The sequence below is a fragment of the Bos taurus genome, chromosome 7 (assembly GCF_002263795.3).
Source record: "Bos taurus isolate L1 Dominette 01449 registration number 42190680 breed Hereford chromosome 7, ARS-UCD2.0, whole genome shotgun sequence".
Lineage (NCBI taxonomy): Eukaryota > Metazoa > Chordata > Mammalia > Artiodactyla > Bovidae > Bos > Bos taurus.
In genome coordinates, this window is record NC_037334.1 from 68,987,024 (window position 1) to 69,005,129 (window position 18,106).

The 18,106-nt window shown below is 44.8% G+C and overlaps 1 protein-coding gene across 4 annotated transcripts in view; it reads left to right on the plus strand.

The window, feature by feature from the left end:
* Positions 1-18,106, plus strand: part of CYFIP2 (cytoplasmic FMR1 interacting protein 2) — a 134,323-nt gene that overhangs the window by 43,839 nt on the left and 72,378 nt on the right. For 2 of the 4 annotated variants that reach the window (XM_059888174.1, XM_059888173.1), the window contains 8 exons: positions 3,081-3,200; positions 3,699-3,824; positions 9,502-9,668; positions 10,723-10,870; positions 13,073-13,147; positions 14,048-14,201; positions 15,639-15,795; positions 16,317-16,413. In XM_059888174.1, coding sequence (XP_059744157.1) covers positions 3,081-3,200; positions 3,699-3,824; positions 9,502-9,668; positions 10,723-10,870; positions 13,073-13,147; positions 14,048-14,201; positions 15,639-15,795; positions 16,317-16,413 — 1,044 coding nt within the window. The remainder of the gene's footprint in view (positions 1-3,080; positions 3,201-3,698; positions 3,825-9,501; positions 9,669-10,722; positions 10,871-13,072; positions 13,148-14,047; positions 14,202-15,638; positions 15,796-16,316; positions 16,414-18,106) is intronic. The other 2 variants (XM_024994229.2, NM_001205850.1) reach the window with 1 other exon arrangement.

The following is an 18,106-nucleotide window of genomic DNA, read 5'->3' on the forward strand; positions in this document are numbered from 1 at the left end:
CTAGGGTGAGAAGGGGTGAGGACCTCCAGAAAAGAAATGATCCTGGGGATCCTGGGGAGTGGATGAGTGAGGGAATACATTTGGATGCAGGAGGGCAGAATGGCCAAGAGCCAGACAGAGCTGGGATTGATTCTGGTTCTGCTTCTGACCTTCACAAGTTATTCCGCATCCCTGAGCCTCAGTTTCCTCATCTGCAAAATGGAGCTAATAGTATCCAGAAAGGTTCATTGAGAGGATTAAACACTATGATGTATGGAAAATGCATTGCACCTAGCAGGTAGTAACAGCCCAGTAATTGTTAGTCTGTACATGATCTAAACATCTCCACCCTAGGTGGCAAGAGAAACAAAGTTCTGTACAATCATGCTCATAGTACCATCTAAATATTTTAAAACAATTGTAAAAATCATTGTAATAAGCCAGTAAATATAATTAGGAACAGAAGAAGGTCATAAAAATCTCCTGTGATTGCTCTAATTACATTTTTACTGCCACTGGATTTTCCTTTTCTTCTTTGTTTAAATAGGGAGACACAATTAGTGCACAAACCTCAGAAAAAATACAGATAGACAAAAGAAGGGAAAATCAGTCATGTAAAATTCTACCATCCAGAAGCCACTATTATTAACATTTGGAGGTATATATATATTATCCTTTGTGGCTTCCCTGATAGCTCAGTTGGTAAAGAATCCTCCTGCAATGCAGGAGACCACGGTCCAATTCCTGGGTCAGAAAGATCTTCTGGAGAAGGGATAGGCTACCCACTCCAGTGTTCTTGGGCTTCCCTTGTGGCTCAGCTGGTAAAGAATCCACCTGCAATGTGAGAGACCTGGGTTCGATCCCTGGATTGGGAAGATCCCCTGGAGAAGGGAAAGGCTACCCACTCCAGTATTCTGGCTAGAGAATTCCATGGACTGTATAGTCCATGGGGTCGCAAAGAGTTGGACCTGACTGAGCAACTTTCACTTTCACTTTCATATATCCTTCTAGAGCTCTTTCTATGCAGACCTTGTAATGAATATATATGTTGATTTAATAAGCACAGGTCTCCTGATTTCAATCCCTGTTTTACCTTTGAAGTTCCAGGATGACTTTGCACTACTCCATTTGTGCTCACTGCCTCCACCATGTGGCTAGGAGCTGTAATTACTCTTTCCAAAACCCAAAGTAGGGAAATGTCTGATCAAAAGTGGGCAACACATCTGAAATGAGAGCAAATGCAAGCAGTATGGTCATTAGATGAGTGGCCCACGTTCTTAGCAGGGCTCCTGGTGGACATGGATCAGGGTCAAGCCCAAACCTTTGGCTTTCTTAACTGTATATGCCAATGAATTGAGCATAAGCTAAGCTATGGGAATAATTTAAGTGCCAGGAAAGTGAAAGTGAAGTCGTTTAGTCGTGCCGACTCTTTGCGACCCCATGGACTGTAGCCTACCAGGCTCCTCTGTCCATGGGATTTTCCAGGCAAGAGTACTGGAGTGGATTGCCATTTCTTTCTCCAGGGGATCTTCCCGACCCAGGGATTGAACCTGGGTCTCCTGCATTGTAGACAGACGCTTTACCGTCTGAGCCACCAGGGAAGTAGGTGCCAGGGACCCCATTCAATTCTTGTCCAGTTTTGGTGTGATCTAAGAATGAGTCAGGCTCAGAGGTATTTTTAAAATTATACACATTATGCGTGTATATATACAGATAATTCTTGGTATTCACAACAGTTATGTTTTATAAAGTGGCCATCAACACTGAATCAGCAAATAATCGCTCCTCCAGAAAATACAGGGTTAGGTTTCTGTGAGCCTCTGGTCACAGTGTTTCTATCAGCTGACTTTTAATATATAGCCTTGTTTTACATGCGTTTCTGTTTAAAGTCACCGTACATAATATATATTGCTGATTTGTTAACATTAAATCATACCCAACAGCACTATAATTCCTGCCTGAACAAAGTATATCTAAAACACCTATTTTCAGGACTTCCCTGGTGGTACAGTGGCTAAGACTCCACACTCTCAATGCAGGGGGCCTGAGTTCAATCCCTGACCAGGGAACTAGATCCCACATACCACAACTAAGAGTTTGCATGCCACAACCAAGACCTGGTGAAGCCAAACAATAAATATTTAAAAAATAAAATACATATTTTCTCCATAAAGCACATCACAGCCTCCTTTTTTATAGAGGTATAGACAGAGAGTCAGCACTGTGTTTAGGGGCCATTTTAAATAGTGAAATCACCAGTAAAAAGTATAACAAAGTGGAAAACGGGGCATTAAGCAAATCAGGAAAGAGACACTTGTTTACAGTAAGAGCTGAAACAAGAGGGCAGAGAGCTGTGTTGTTCAGCCTCAGCTGGGAACGTGATTCAGATGTTTTTGCCACTCTGCACACATCTGCAAATGACCATGAAAGCACTGCAAGGATTGATCTTGAGGTTGTAAATAAATTTTAGTAAATAGGGAAATTCACAAATTCAGAACCCACAAATAATGAGGACTGGCTCAATATGTATATGTATACGCACACATATATACACATGTCTGTGCATATGCACGTGCATACATGCATATTATATTTCGCTGTGGAATATATTACATGTTCAAATAGATGTTTGTCTTCACCAGTGCTTTTCAGTCAATGAGTCACTTGTAATTGGTTGTGAAGTCAACTAAGTGATCTCTAAGTGGCATTTTGGTATGAAACAATGGACAATCAGAGGAGGTCTCAAGTATTAAGCACAAAGTTTCTTTGTGGAAAATGTTATTTCATGTCTGTATTGAATACCTCAGTCAGTATATAGTATATACTTCCTGCTGTAAATCAGACCCAAAAGTCTGAAAAGCCACTGCTCTGCAATTGACCGGGGTCATTGTGAGTGGGGCTCTGGCATCATACCACCTGAGTTTGAACCCTCAGTCATTTGTGAGCCATGTGACCAACAAGGGACTTGTCTGAGCTTCAGTTTATCAGTCAAGAGGTATAATAATAGCACCTCCCTTGCAGTGTTCTTGGGGGGATTAGTGAAATACAATGGAAAAGTGCCAGGTTCGTTGGCAGTGAAGGTGATTGTCGATGTTCCTTAGGTGGTGACGGGCTCTGGGCTGGACAGCCAGAAGTCAGATGAGGAGTACCGCGAGCTCTTTGACCTGGCCCTGCGGGGCCTGCAGCTCTTATCCAAGTGGAGCGCCCACGTCATGGAGGTGGTAGGTGTCCCAGGAAAGAGGCTCTGCCCCTCCCCAGCCCCCTCCACTCTTACCTCTGGTCTCTTGGAATCTGTCTGCCCCTACCTCTCTCCAACACTTTTAAACAGGTTTATTAAGAGAGAATTCACACACCACGCCATTCACCAATTTATAAATCCATTAATTTTTAGTGTATTTCCAGTGCTATGCAGCTGCAGTCAAATTTAGAACAACCTAACCCTCACCTGGTACATTCATACCCTTTTCCCTGTCTCTACAGCCTTAAGCCGTCTCCTTCTGTCTCTGTAGATTTCCCTATTTTTGTATGTTTCCTATAAATAGAATCCTATCATACATGATTATTTGTGTTAACTGCATGTTATCAAGGTCCATCCATTGTAGCACAGATAAATACTTCATTTCCTTTCTTGACTGAGTGCTGCTCTGTTGTGTGGACTCTCCTGGTTTAGTTGATCCGTTCACCCACTGATGGACGTGGGGTCTCTCCTCTCTCCCCAGTACTCCTGGAAGCTGGTTCACCCCACGGACAAGTTCTGCAACAAGGACTGCCCAGGCACGGCCGAGGAGTACGAGCGAGCCACACGCTACAACTACACCAGTGAAGAGAAGTTCGCCTTCGTCGAGGTGGGTGCTGACTCCCTGTGTCTCCTTGTCCCCCACTCGCTAGGTTGGTGCTCAGTGTCGGCCATGGGGCTTCCTGGAGGGGTGCTGGGCTGGGTGGCAGCCCTGGTCCTCATGTGCATGCACCTGCTCGCCCCCTCCTGCCCGAATTCATCTCTGTCCCACGTTGTTATTCAGAAATGGTGAGAAACTCATTGTGGTCTTAAAAAATCCCAAAGAAAGTGTCACTCCATTGGAAACAAAAGACAAGACAGACACATGGCCAAACCAAATAAGAGAAATGCCCAGACTGATGAGAGGTCAGAGAACTACAGATTAAAGCTAAGATACAGAGTGTTGATCAGTCAGGATGGTACAGATCTAGAAGACTGGCGATGTCCATTGCTGGTTAAAGTGGGGTATAGATCTTCTCAGATACTTTGAGTGGCCAGTATGCATTTTACAGGCTTTCTCTGAGGGCAGCCTGAGCATCTGTATTCAGATTTTTAATGTGCGTATCATTTGCCCAGAAGTTCTTCTGGGGAATATATCTCAGAAATAAGCCAACTGTTATCACCGTATTGTTTATAATGCCATAATATGTGAGACAACTGAAATGTCCTACAATATGGATCAGATAAAGTAAATGAAGGTGCAGCTGTGTCACTAAATATGATGCAGCCACTAAAATGGATGTACTGATATGAAAAGATATGCACAGAATATTGTTAAGTTTAAAAAAAAAAAAGATTAAAGAGCAGCAGGTAAAATGATGCCATTTCTGCTTAAATTAATATACTTTTGCACATTTGCTCAAAATGGAAGGACGTGAGTGTGTATTTATATATACCAAATCATCAACAGTCGTTTCTGGAGACAGGGTTCTTGCTTCCTACCTTAGACTATATGATTTGTTTTTTTGTTTGATTACTGAAAGATATTCTATGGGAGTGAAAGGGCACATTCTTACTGAGTTGTGAGTGACAGCTACTGTTTTTGTTGTTTCAACTTTTTGACTATTATGAATAATGCTAATGCATACATTCATGTACAAGTACTTGTGTTGAAATATGTTTCATTTTCTTGGAACTATACCTAGAAGCAGAATTACTGGATCATGTGGTAACTCTTTGTTTAAAAATTTGAGAAAATGCCAAACTGTTTTCCAAAGCAGCTTGATCGTTTTACATTTTCACCAGCAGTATGTGGGAGTTGTAATTTATATTGGGTTTGATCCCTAGATATGTAAGTCATATCCTTGTCATCACTTACTGTCTTTATTTGTACTTTGAACCAAAGATCCTGAACTTTTAAAGAATTTTTTATAATTTTATTTATATATTTATTTTTGGCTGTGCTGAGTCTTCATCAAGGCTTCCCTGATAGCTCAGGTGGTTAAGAATCACCTGCAATGCCGAAGACCCCAGTTTGATTCCTGGGTCAGGAAGATCCCCTGGAGAAGGGACAGGCTATCTACTCCAGTGTTCTTGGGCTTCCCTGGTGGTTTCACCGCTGCGGGGGCTTTTCTCTAGTTGCAGCAAGTGAGGGCTGCACTAGTTGTGGTGCACAGACTTCTCATCGCGTTGGCTTCTCTGGCTGTGGAGCACGGGCTCTAGGGCAGGAGGGCTCCAGTAGTTGTGGCTCATAGGCTCAGAAGTTGCAGTTCTTAGACTCTCAAGCACAGGCTCAATAGTTAGGGGGCACAGGCTTAGTTGCTCCTCGGTATGTGGGATCTTCCCAGACCAGGGATCAAACCTGTGTCTCCTACATTGGCAGGCAGATTCTTTACAACTGAGTCACCAGGGGAGCCCCACTTACTGTCTTTTTTATTTTAGCTATCCTAATTGGTGTGAAGTCATGTCTCATTGTGGTTGTGATTTGCATGTCCCTAATAACTAATGATATTGAGCATCTTTCCGTGTGCTTATTGGCCATCTATATAGCTTCTTTGGAGAACTATTTGTTCAGATTCTTTGCCCATTTTTGTTTGGGTTATTTGTCTTTTTATTTTTGAGACATAGGAGTTTTTATATATTCTGTATCAGAAAAGCCTATTAATCCACCTTGATTTCCAGGAAAACAGAGTCTGTTTTCCAAATTGCAACCAAATATCTGAGCCAAAATGAAAAGGAGGAAAAATAAATTATGTTGCATCTTGTTTTTCAGAAATGATATATTTAAAATTATATCAATATTCAAGCATCAAAAAAAAAAAGAATTTTTATATATTCTGGATACAAGCCCCTTATCAGACATATAATTTGAAAAAAAATTTCCTCAATTCCATGGACTGCCTTTTTATTTTCTAGTTGGAATCCTTTGAAGTAAAAAAGTTTTCTATTTTGATGAAGTTCAATTTATTTTTTCTTTTGTCACTTAAGCTTTTTGTGTCAGATTTAAGAAACCATTGCCTAATCCAAGATCTCAAAGATTTACTCCTGTTTTTCTTCTGAGATTTTTATAGGTTCAATTCTTACATTTAGGTCTCTGATTCATTTTGAGTTAACTTTTGTATATTGTGTGAGTAGGGGTCCAAGTTCATTCTTTGCATGTGGATGTCCACTTGTCCAAGCACCAGTTGCTGGAAAGAGTATTCTTTCTCCATTGGATTGTCTTGGTGCCCTTGTCAAAAGTCAATTGACTATAAATGTATGGGATAACTTCTGGGCTTTCAGTTCTCCTCCATTTATATATATGCCAATTGCTCAGTCATGTGTGACTCTTTTGTGACCCCCATGGACCGTAGCCTGCCAGGCTCCTCCATCCATGGGACGCTTCAGGCAAGAGTACTGAAGTGGGGTTGCCATTCCTTCTCCCAGGAATCTTCCCAATCCAGTAATTGAACCCAGGTCTCCTGATTGCAGGCAGATTCTTTCCCATCTGAGCTATCAGGGAAGCCCACATATGCCAATACCATACCATTTTGATTAGTATAGCTTTGTAGTAAGTTTTGAAATCAAGAATTGTGAGTCTAACTTTATTCTTACTTTTTTCTCTGTAGAACTTTGTGGTCTCATCTCTTTATCACTATTTTTCTAAAGTTTCACTGTGAAGCATTGTGATGAGGGCCTTTTGTATTCATTGATTGGGACAATGGCCTATTTAGAGCCATTGCTGTGTGGAAATACATGTTCTATAGATCTGGGAAATTTTCTTGAATTTTAATTTTGGTAATTTCCTCCTCTGTTTTCTCTGTCCTGTCTTTCTGGGGTTTCTATCTGGCAGATGTTGGACACCCAGGATTTAGTGTCTAGTTTTCTTAGCTTTTCTCTCTTATTGCACTTTATTTTTGTTCTGCTTTATGAGATATTTCCTTAAATTCAGTTTTCAACTCTGTTAGTATTTTTTATTTTGCCTATATTTTTAATGTTCAAAAGCTCCATCTTGATGTGTGAATGTTCCTTTTTTTTTTTTTACTGTATCCTACTCTTGTGTCATGAATGTGCTATCACTATGAGATCATTGTTTTTTTTAATCAGCTTTATTGAAATATAATTTACATTTAATAAACTGCATCCATTTAAAGTGTATAACTCAGAAAGTTTTGACAGCTGTTCACATACCTGTGAAACCACAAACACAGATACAGACTATTTCAATCTCGCTCTAAGACTTCTTATGCCATTTGCAATCCATCCTTCTCTCTGTCCTTGGCCCTAGTCATATTTTTTGTCATCATAGATTTGTTTGCATTTTCTAGAATTTTATATAACTGGAATTATACAGAATGCATTTTGTGTGTGTGGCTTTTATTTACTCAGAGTAATAATTTTGAGATTCATTCCCATTGTTTTGTGTATCAGTAGTTTGTGCCTTTTCATTGCTGAGTTTTTTCCATTGTGTGACTAGCCTATAATTTTTGTATCTATTCAACTATTGATAAACATTGGACCATTTTCAGCTTTGGGTCAATGTAACTAAAATTGCTTTAAATATTTGAGTATAAGTCTTTGTGTGGACATAGGTTTTCATTTCTCTTGAAATGGCCATATTGGAGGTATATGTTTTTAAGAAACTGCTGAACAGTTTCCTGAAGCAAGTGTACCATTTTATATAAAATTTATATAAAATGCAAATATTTTTTCTAATTGGTGACTTTGCATTTTCATTTTCTTAGGATTGCCTTTTAAAGAGCAACTGTCTTTAATTTTGACAAAGCCCAACTTACCTATCATTCCATGGTTTGTAATTTTTTTGTGTTCCAGCTAAGAAATCTCTGCCTAGCCCAGAGTTGCAAAGATTTTCCCTTGGCTCTAACAGATCTGCATACTCTTCTGTATTTGGAATTATTCTGAAACATCTTCATTATCTTGTCCTTCCTTTGCCTCTATTCTCTAGTTTCATTGCCAGTCAGAAGCCTAGATTCTTTTATGACCTCACAGTCCTTTAGAGCTTCTCTCTCATTATTTCTACACTATAAAGGTTCTCTTCAGCAAAACCATCGCTGTTGGTTCTAGTGTAACTCCTTCCCTTCTGAGCTCTGTTGTCACCATTTCTCCTGCTGCAAATATTCTGTTTCTTCCTTTACACCTTAAAGGAAGATAAAGTCTTAGCATCAAAGCTCATTCATTCATGTATTCATTACGTTTTCAACAGAACTCTCTTGAGGGCCACTAGGGGGATGGGGCTTACACTGTCTGTGGAGCCTCACCCCTGCAGTGCTTACTGTCTGGTGCAGAGGGAGGAAATCAAATACGTCAGGATGGTGTGGCGAGTGTGGCAGTCGTCAGGAGGCTCACTTGGCAAGGCTTTCCCCTTCTGAATTCCGAGCCAATCTAGAAGTTAGCACTTGAGGCTGATGGGGGCCGAAGGCTCAGGTTTGGTGAAGCTGGACTAGAGAACATGGCTTTACTCAAGGCCACACCAAGCTTCCTGTTCCTCCCCCATCCTGTGAAACTTCCCACTGAGAAACAGGCAGAGCAGCTGCATAAATATCCACATCCCTTCCTTGGGCTGGGACGGGGATGATTATTGCCAGGACAGGACAGGCACCCAGAGGGGAGGACATGCCCCACAGGCAGATAGACCCCAAGTGAGCGGCAAGGTCACACTGATGATATACACATTACAGTCACCTGACTCTCCACCTCTGCAGACAGATCACTGAGAAGGGGCTAGTGAGGAGGCATCTGGAAGGGTAGAGTACTTTGCCCACAAGATTTCTACAGGAATCCTACTTTATGGATTCAAGCAGCAACTGGCCAAATTATTTCAAAAGCAAAGGTTGTGGAAATTCCATAAGAAATGTTATGGTTTAAAGAAAAAAAGAGTTCTATTTGATATTGTCTGTGGATACATGGTATGTGGAGAGGCCTCTAAAAGTCAGAGTGCTGCTCAAAACATGGTCCACAGACTGGCTGCCGATTGTCACTAGTCAGCAGCGAGACCGGGAGCCGGTGCCAGGATAAAAATTCACTGATGGTGAAGCACACGCCATGGGGAAGAAAGAAGTATGGGGAAGAAATCAGCCGTGTGGCTGATGTCTTCGCTTTGTAGCAGGACTTCCTTGAGAGGGGAGCAGAGTGCTGACTTCTATTCTGGTACACATTTCCTCCCATCCGTGAGCTGGCACTCTCAGCATTGCTGGCTGGCTTTGTGCTTCTGGAAGTCTCCACCAGCACCCTCCCTGAGACATGCCGAGGGTACTGGGTGGACGGGTGTGCTGAGGCCAGTGAGCTCACCTTGATCTGTGCATGGCCAGGTGATCGCCATGATCAAAGGCCTGCAGGTGCTCATGGGCAGGATGGAGAGCGTCTTCAACCAGGCCATCAGGAACACCATCTACGCGGCCCTGCAGGACTTTGCCCAGGTCACCCTTCGCGAGCCCCTAAGGCAGGCGGTACGGAAGAAGAAGAACGTCCTCATCAGGTGGGTCTTCAGATGGCCTTTTTTAGGGCCATGTCCAAAATCAGGGGTGCTGGGTGCAGGCCACGGAGGATGTTCCCGGCTCAGTCAGCTTCCAGGGACGTGTCTGAACACACGGACCCTTCCAATGAGTTCCAGCAAGTTCTAGGAGGCTCTTTTAGGAGATTGGACATTTGGGATAATTTATGTCCCCATCTCTAAGTTTGAAGCCCATATCCACACTGTATAGCTGTGTGAACTTAGTTACTTACCTTCTCTGAACCTCTGGGAAAGGAAAGAAACCTCTGTTTCCTTCATTTGTAAAACATGGGTAAGAATGATACCTACTTGATAGGCTTTTGGGATAATGCAGTGAGAGAATTCATGTATAAACCTAAGCACACCACAGTTTGGAGCGAGTATGCAACACATATGCTGCTACTGCTAAGTCACTTCAGTCGTGTCCGACTCTGTGGGACCCCATAGACGGCAGCCCACCAGGTTCCCCCATCCCTGGGATTCTCCAGGCAAGAACACTGGAGTGAGTTGCCATTTCCTTCTCCAATGCATGAAAGTGAAAAGTGAAAGTGAAGGCGCTCAGTCGTTTCCGACTCTTAGCGACCCCATGGACTGTAGCCCACCAGGCTCCCCTGTCCATGGGATTTCCCAGGCAAGAGTACTGGAGTGGGGTGCCATTGCCTTCTCTGTGCAACACATATAAGCTGTTATTAAAGTTTTAAATATGCAGAGAATGAAAGGGGACTAATGAAACTGTTCTATAAGCAAAAAGAATAGCCATCCTGCTTCACTCAGCTTCTCTCCCACTGTATGGGCTCTGAGCCGAGTTCTCAGGCAGCCGGTGGGCATCAGGATCGCTGGGGCGCTTGTGAAATACAGACTTCCGGACTGCACCTCTGATCTGTGAAGCCAGAATCCCTGGGGGAGGGGCCCTGGGACGAGCATGGTTCACAGGCACGTCAGGAGCTCTAAGGCACGTGATCCTGGATGCTGTGGACTCTAGATCCAGGCTTGCAGCACCTCCTTCTGATGGTCTGAATCCTGGTTCTTCCTTCCCCAGTGTTCTACAGGCAATTCGGAAAACCATCTGTGACTGGGAGGGGGGCCGTGAGCCCCCCAATGACCCGTGCTTGAAAGGGGAGAAGGACCCCAAGGGTGGATTTGACATCAAGGTGCCGCGGAGAGCCGTGGGTCCCTCCAGCACACAGGTAAGCGGCTCCAGGCACAGGCCAATCTGCTGACTCAAAGGCCAGCCAGGCTACGGTAGGTCATCCTGGCTGGACCGTGGGGCAGTGGGCTCGGGAGTCCTCAGGCAGAAGGGGCAGGGCCAAGCAGCTGTTCTCGTCTTTTTCTGTGTTGTTTTGATGTGAGAGGGAGGACCACTAGCGTAAGATTCAGGAGACCTGGATTCTAGTCCTACATCCCTGTGTGACCTCGGGCACGTTATACTGTCTCTTTGTGCCTCAGTTGTCTAATCTGGCAAAAGGGGGTAATACCAAAACTGGCTCTCCTAGCCCAGTGACGTACAGGTTCCAAAGTATAGAGGTGTTTAACGTGGAACCTGTATGCATCTCTCTTGTCCCTTTTTAATGAACCCTGACCTCCCCACTTCCTTCCCCCATAGTGATGTCCTAGTTTAGAAATTCCCAAGTTTCTGCCTCTGACTTGCTGTGTATTCTTGGGCAAGTGCCTTGACCTCTCTGAGCTCTGGTTATCTTCTCTGTTAAATGAAAACTTTGGATAAGATCATGTTACTGACTAAACATCCTTTTTGTTATTCTCTGAACACACCCAAAATCACAAATTGAAAGTCTTTGATCCCTTAGAGAAAATCTAATGATCAGAGATACTCAGAGTTGCTAACCAGAGCTTTTTGAACAAGAGGTTGTCTGTGGCTTATCCAAAGTAGTTGTAATATTATAGGGGGAAAAAAAAAGTAAAGAACCTAGACACCTTAGTTAAATCCTTGCCACTTACTTAAGGATAAATAATCTCTGGTAGGCTTTTTGAGGTACTGAAAGAAGGCTAATAGACCCATTACAGCTTTTAAAAGTCTTACAGGGCCCACAAGCCCCAGGCTGGGAGCTCTTGCTTCACACAACCCTTATGTCTTATCCCTAAAGTCCTGAGTCCTTGAGTCACCTGAGATGAGCCATGTAAGGCCCACCCTGACCCTTTTCGCTGTGTGTGTGTCTGTGTCTGGGTTCGGGGATGGGGCAGGGATGGGACCAGGGTGAGCTGGGATCGCAGCACCGTCATTGCAGCTTCCCTCAGCCAGCAGGCCCCTTGCACTTACCTTGCCTGCTTGAGAGATGTGACACTTCTCAAGGAAGCTTCTACAAAGAGTTCTGTGTAAATGTCAGGGGCCAGAGACCTTTCCAGTCCAGAATGGCCTGGAGGGGCTAAGCAGGGCTTCTGGGTGTTTCTTCTGGGCAAGGCAAAAGAGAGAATGGAAAAGGAGGAGACAGAGGGCCAAGAGGCAGAGAATGAGAAAACAATGGGGGACAGGGAGGGAGAAAGGAGTGCTTGTGTAATGTGAGACGGAGTGTCACCAACAGGCCCTGCCAATGCTCCCAGGTTCTGGTAGGGTGGCGAGAACACACCTGATGGACTCCTGGATGCTCAGCTTGGAATAGCCTTTAGAAACACACTAGTCCCAAACTAGTTCCTCCCCCCATTTTGCAGATGGGGAAACTGAGGTCCAGAGAGGGAACGTGACTTGTCCAAGTCACAAGGTGAGTCTAGGTGGAGGTGGGACGAGAACCAGGTCTCCTGACTCCCACCCCAGGGCTCTGTCAGGGCCCTGGGAGCACAGTAGATGTGGCATCTAGCAGAGCTGGGAGGTGACTGTTCTGGTGAATTAAATGCTCTGCTGAATAAAAGTAGGCGGGGAAAGCGTTTCCCCCTCTTGGATTTCAGATAGTTAGAATCCAATACAAATCGGTCAGCATTTGCACAGATGGGATTAAAGAATCTTTTCTTGGAGGACTCCAAAGGCCATCATTAGAACAGGGCCTCTCGAGTCTTAGGGACAGTCAGCTGTGCCCACCGACAGGGTTGCAGAGGGTGGACTATCTGATGACCCGCAGCTCCGTAGTTCCTTTACCACAAAGGAGGGTGCTGTGCCAGGGGTGGCGTGCCGCTCCTCTCTGTGGCCACGCTGCCCAGCCCAGCCCAGGCCAGGCGCTCGGTGGGTGAGGTGCTAGAGAAGACCAGAGGATGGACGTGGTGGCAGAGGGAGGTTGGAGTGTCTCAGAGGTGGTCGGCAGGTGGCCTCTAGCAGTCGTGGCGGCTTTCCCACCGTATACAATACCTCTTGCTTTTCTCTCTCTCTCTCTCTCTTCTCTCTCCCTCCTCCCTGTCTCTCCTGCCCTCCCATTCCCTCCTCTTCTCTCCCATCTATGTCTTAGGCCTGCCAGTGGTCCCCGCGGGCTTTGTTTCACCCCACTGGTGGCACACAGGGCCGAAGAGGCTGCCGATCCTTGGTATAACACCGCCTGGCTGGGTTGGTTGGGTACACTTCTCCAGGAGGCAGCAGGAATGGACTAGCCTGGCTCCTCACGGCCCCTTCCAGCCCTAAGATTCAAAGACACATGGTGTGGAAAGATCTAGATTAGCGCTTGCGCCCTTTGCACTTAAGGCCCTCTGTAAGCAGGAGTTAATTGTCTAGTAGGCCTCCTGTAAGTACTGACCTTCACCTGCTTTCCACCCAGCGCTTCGGCCGTGCCATGCTGCTGGCACCCCCAGAGGGCGCAGCGCCGCTGTCCCTCGGTAATGAAGATTGGAAACTTGAGGTGGTGGGGGGCTCGCTCTGACCCTACATCATTTCACAGTTCATCCGAATGTTAGAACTGAAAGGGACTGGTTGGAGAAAGCATCTGGTACAACCTCCTCATGTTGGCAGATAAGAAAACTGAGGCCCAGAGTGGGACTTTGTGCCCAAGGTCACACAGCAAGTCAGTGGCAGTGCGTTGCCCTGAACCTCCGGCTTTTGACTGTGAGTCCAGTGCTCTACCCCTGGTCCCACCATGGCTGTCCAGCAGAGCAGGGAGTGACTCCAGGGTGACGTGGAATGAGGTTCTCCTCTGATGCCCACTCCCTGGTCGAGCAGAGCAGGCAAGAACCTGGGCCTTGAAAGACCTAGTAACTACGGGAGGCCCCCGGCCCCAGGCAGAGCATCCTTCAGGGCTGGCCCGTCTCCTTCTTGAAGGTTATACATGCTAAGTTTACTTCTCCAACCCTAAACTGGTGCTTCCTTAAGACAGTTCTTATTAAGGGCAGATATCTACAGAAAAAAAAAAAGACTAGAAATACAACACAAAGCAACCTTTTCCCCTGGATGGAGGGCCAGCCCCTGACCTTCCCATCTTCCTTTCTTTTTCAAGCTGTACATGGTGCGGACCATGCTTGAATCACTCATCGCGGACAAAAGCGGTTCCAAGAAGACCCTGCGGAGCAGCCTGGACGGACCCATCGTCCTGGCCATCGAAGACTTCCACAAGCAGTCCTTCTTCTTCACGCACCTGCTCAACATCAGCGGTGAGCGTCCTGTTGGGGTGGGGAAGGGAAGGGCTCCCAGGAACCAGAGCAGCTCAGGCTGTCGGGCCAGAAGTTGCAGACATGGGATCATCAACCCAAAGGGGCATGTTTTTGCCACCAAAGATAAAAGGCATACTTTCCAGCAGAATCTGAGAAAGGCCAGGCTCAGTCCAGCTCTTGTGAGTCAGTTGAATTTAGGAGATATTTGTGGCCAATTTTTTGTAAGTCTTTAGTAAAGGGGGATCACAAACAGGTGACACACTCAGATGCACCTAAGGATCAGGTCAGCTTTTTGCTTTTAAGCAGCATTTCTGAGCTGATTAGTGCCCATTGCTCCTAGAAAAGGGGGCTCCCAAATTGCACCCCATCCCGTGTTCCCCCCCACCGCTCCAGTGTGTGGGATGCATGTACAGGTGGGATGAGGGGAAGGGAGAGTAGCATTCAAGGGTCCTGAGAGGGTGACCTGTCTGTTGGTATTGAAAAGAGTGAACTAGGTAGAGAGCAGTCTTTGCTGTTGTTCAGTCACTCAGTCATGTCCAACTTGTTACAACCCCATGAACTGCAGCATACCAGGCTTCCCTGTCCTTCATTATCTCCTGCAGTTTGTTCAAATCATGTCCATTGAGTCGTAGTGCCATCCAATCATCTTGTCCTCTGTCACCCCTTTCTCCTCCTGCCTTCAGCCTTTCCCTGTATCAGGATCTTTTCCAATGAATCAGTTTTTCGCATCAAGTGGCCAAAGTATTGGAGCTTCAGCTTCAGCATCAGTCCTTCCAGTGAATATTCAAGGTTGATTTCCTTTTGGATTGACTGGTTTGATCTCCTTGCAGTCCAAGGGACTCTCAAGAGAGTAGTCTAGGAAGGGACTTTGAGGCCTCTGAGCAGTAAGGAATCCAGAATTATCACTAGCAGGGATCATAGGGCCACAGTCCAGCCAGAAGCGGACACCTGTAGATCTGCCTTGACACAACAAAGACACTCTGACACTTAGATGTCATGTTTTCAGGATGGCTTTGTAAAGACATGATGGAAATTGTAGGGGCATCTAAATCTCAACCATCACTGCCCGCCCCCCAGCCTCCACACTGCTGGGTGAACAAATGCTGTCTCCTTTTTTTTCTTCTTGGCCACACCTCACAGTTTATGGGATTCTAGTTCCTCAGCCAGGGATTGAACCTGTGCCCTCAACAGTGAAAGTAAAAAATCCTAACCACTGGACCACCAAGGAATTCCCCAAACACTTTCTTTGCAATAGATGTTAGGCTGGCCTTCAGGTCCAGGAGAGCAAGGTCTACTAATGGAGTCATATTCTTGAGTACCTGCTCTGTACCTAGTACAATGAAAGAAGAGTAAAAGATATTTTTTTTTAAAAAGTCAGAACTAAGATCTTCTGGTGCTTCCAACGTATAACCCAAACTCTTTCCCTCATGCTTCTAGAAGCCCTGCAGCAGTGTTGTGACCTCTCCCAGCTCTGGTTTAGAGAATTCTTCCTGGAGTTGACCATGGGCCGGCGAATCCAGTTCCCCATCGAGATGTCCATGCCATGGATTCTAACAGACCATATCTTGGAAACCAAAGAACCTTCCATGATGGAGTAAGAGGCAGGGTTGGGCCAGCAAGGAGGTTCCCAAGGTGCTGGTGAAGGGCAGTTTGCTAGCCATAGAGCCCTGTTCTTTCTAGAACTTTCCAGATGAGGCAGTGTTTCCCACCCAGTGTCAGGTCACCACCACATGTGACTCAGCCTTGCAGAAAGGCTCAGAAGTCTACCAGCCTGACTGCCTTTCCCTGGCTTTGTCAGCCTCATCCCAACCGCGTTAGTAAAATGATCATCTCTAAAAATCAGGACACTGATGTCCTTAATGGATACCCAATTGCTTTTAGTCCCAGACTGATTTTTTCAGGCCTCGCATCATGAACTTTGATCTCTGTGGGCAGATTGTAAAATAAATCGTTTCCTAAGTAGAGCCTAGAAACATCATAGCATGCTGAAAGCGCCTCTTTTTCCTAACGCTGAATCTGTTCACCCACTTGTGCATGTTTCCTGAGCAAGTTTAAGTCTGCCAGCCTTGAGAGAGGTCATTAGTAAGCTACTGGCCGTTGTTTTTCCTTCCTCAGGTATGTCCTCTACCCTTTGGATCTGTACAACGACAGCGCCTACTATGCTTTAACCAAGTTTAAAAAGCAGTTCCTGTATGATGAGATCGAAGCCGAGGCAAGTGACTGCTTTTCCTTTTGTTCCCACAATCATGCTCCGAGAGTCTGGACTTCTCAGATCTCTAACCACGGGCCCAAAGTGCAGTGTCTGTCTGTTTGAGCTGTGATAACAAAATACCAGACTGTGGGGCTTAAAAAATTAAAAATGCCAGACTATGGGGCTTAAAAATTACAGAAATGTATTTCTCACAGTTCAGGAGGCTAGAAGTCTTAGGTCAGGGTAGCAGCAGAGTCAGGGAGGGCCCACTTCTGGGTCCCAGACTTCCCGCTGTATCCTCATGGGGTGGCCAGGGCCAGGGACCTCTCTGGGGTCTCTTTTGTAAGAGCACTGATGCCATTCATGAAGGTTCCATCCTCTTGACCTCACCACTCCTAATTCCATCACATTTGGGGGTTAAGATTTCAGCATACGAATTTAGGGGGACACAAACGTTCAGACTGTAGTATGGAATATCAATGACTTGCTTTGGAGACTGATCTTTATAAACATTGTGATAATCAAAAGGGACCTAGTGGAAGGGGAAGATGGTCTTTCTTTTTCAGATGACTAATAATGGCAAATGATAGATAGAACTACTTGGGTAAAATTAATTTTCTAATAAGTCTTTTACAGTTGGATTCATTGGTGATAACAACAACAACAGTAATACCAAGAATTCCCTGGTGGTCTAGTGGTTAAGACTGTATTCTTCCACTGCAGGGAGTGTGGGTTTGATTCCTGGTCACGAAAGTAATATCCTATATGCCATGTGGCACAGCCAAAAAAAAAAAAGAAAGAAAAACAGTAATTCTACCTATCAATTGCTATACTTATACCATTTGCCAGGTACAAAGCACTTTATGGACATTTTAGATAATCTTTACAATGATTTAAAGCAGTATGTTCTACTGTCTAGAGTATTCAAGTATCATTGCCCCAATATCACACAGCTTACGGTTTCATTCTAGTACTGGTGGGACTGAAATAGCCATCTTCTCACATGTGAAGCTGTTGAATTGTCATTTAATGGCTTTATTTTTGTAATGGTCAGCAAAGGCTAGGATACACTGCAGTAACAAACAATCACAAATTCTTAGTAGTTTAAGACCAAAGTTTCATTTCTCTTTTTTGGGTTGACTAGGAGCTCTGTTCCACGTAGTCTTTAATCTGGAACTCATCTGGGATATTCACCAGTTGCCATGGCAGGGAGATGTGTCAGGGTGAATTTACACTCTGATACTTAAAGCTTCCAGCTGGAAATGACACCTGTCATTGGTCAAAGCAAGTCACTTGGTTATGCTTGCTTTCAAAGAGGAGTGAGAAGGTGCAGTCCTACCACCGGCCAGCAAGGAGCAGAAACAGGAGATCAACAGCACTAAGGACTACAAAATATCTCAGTTTTGTCATCTGGAAATTGGAATGAGTCTCCACTCCACTTAAGTATGTGGAGTTATATAAACATAGAATGATACCAATTGTCATTATAAGATTTTCAACTATAAGGTACAAATATAAGATATTCTTATTTATAAAGGATAGATGTGAATATTTTAAGATAAACATTACTACCAAATTAGTTTGAAAGTTTATATATTTCAAATAAAAGCTAGTAGAGATGCTGCTTTTTTTCTGAATCTTTCAATTGCTGTGGGAGTTGAGAACCTTGGTGGAGCCCAATGCAAATCTGTCCTCTTTGTCTTCTGAGCAGTAC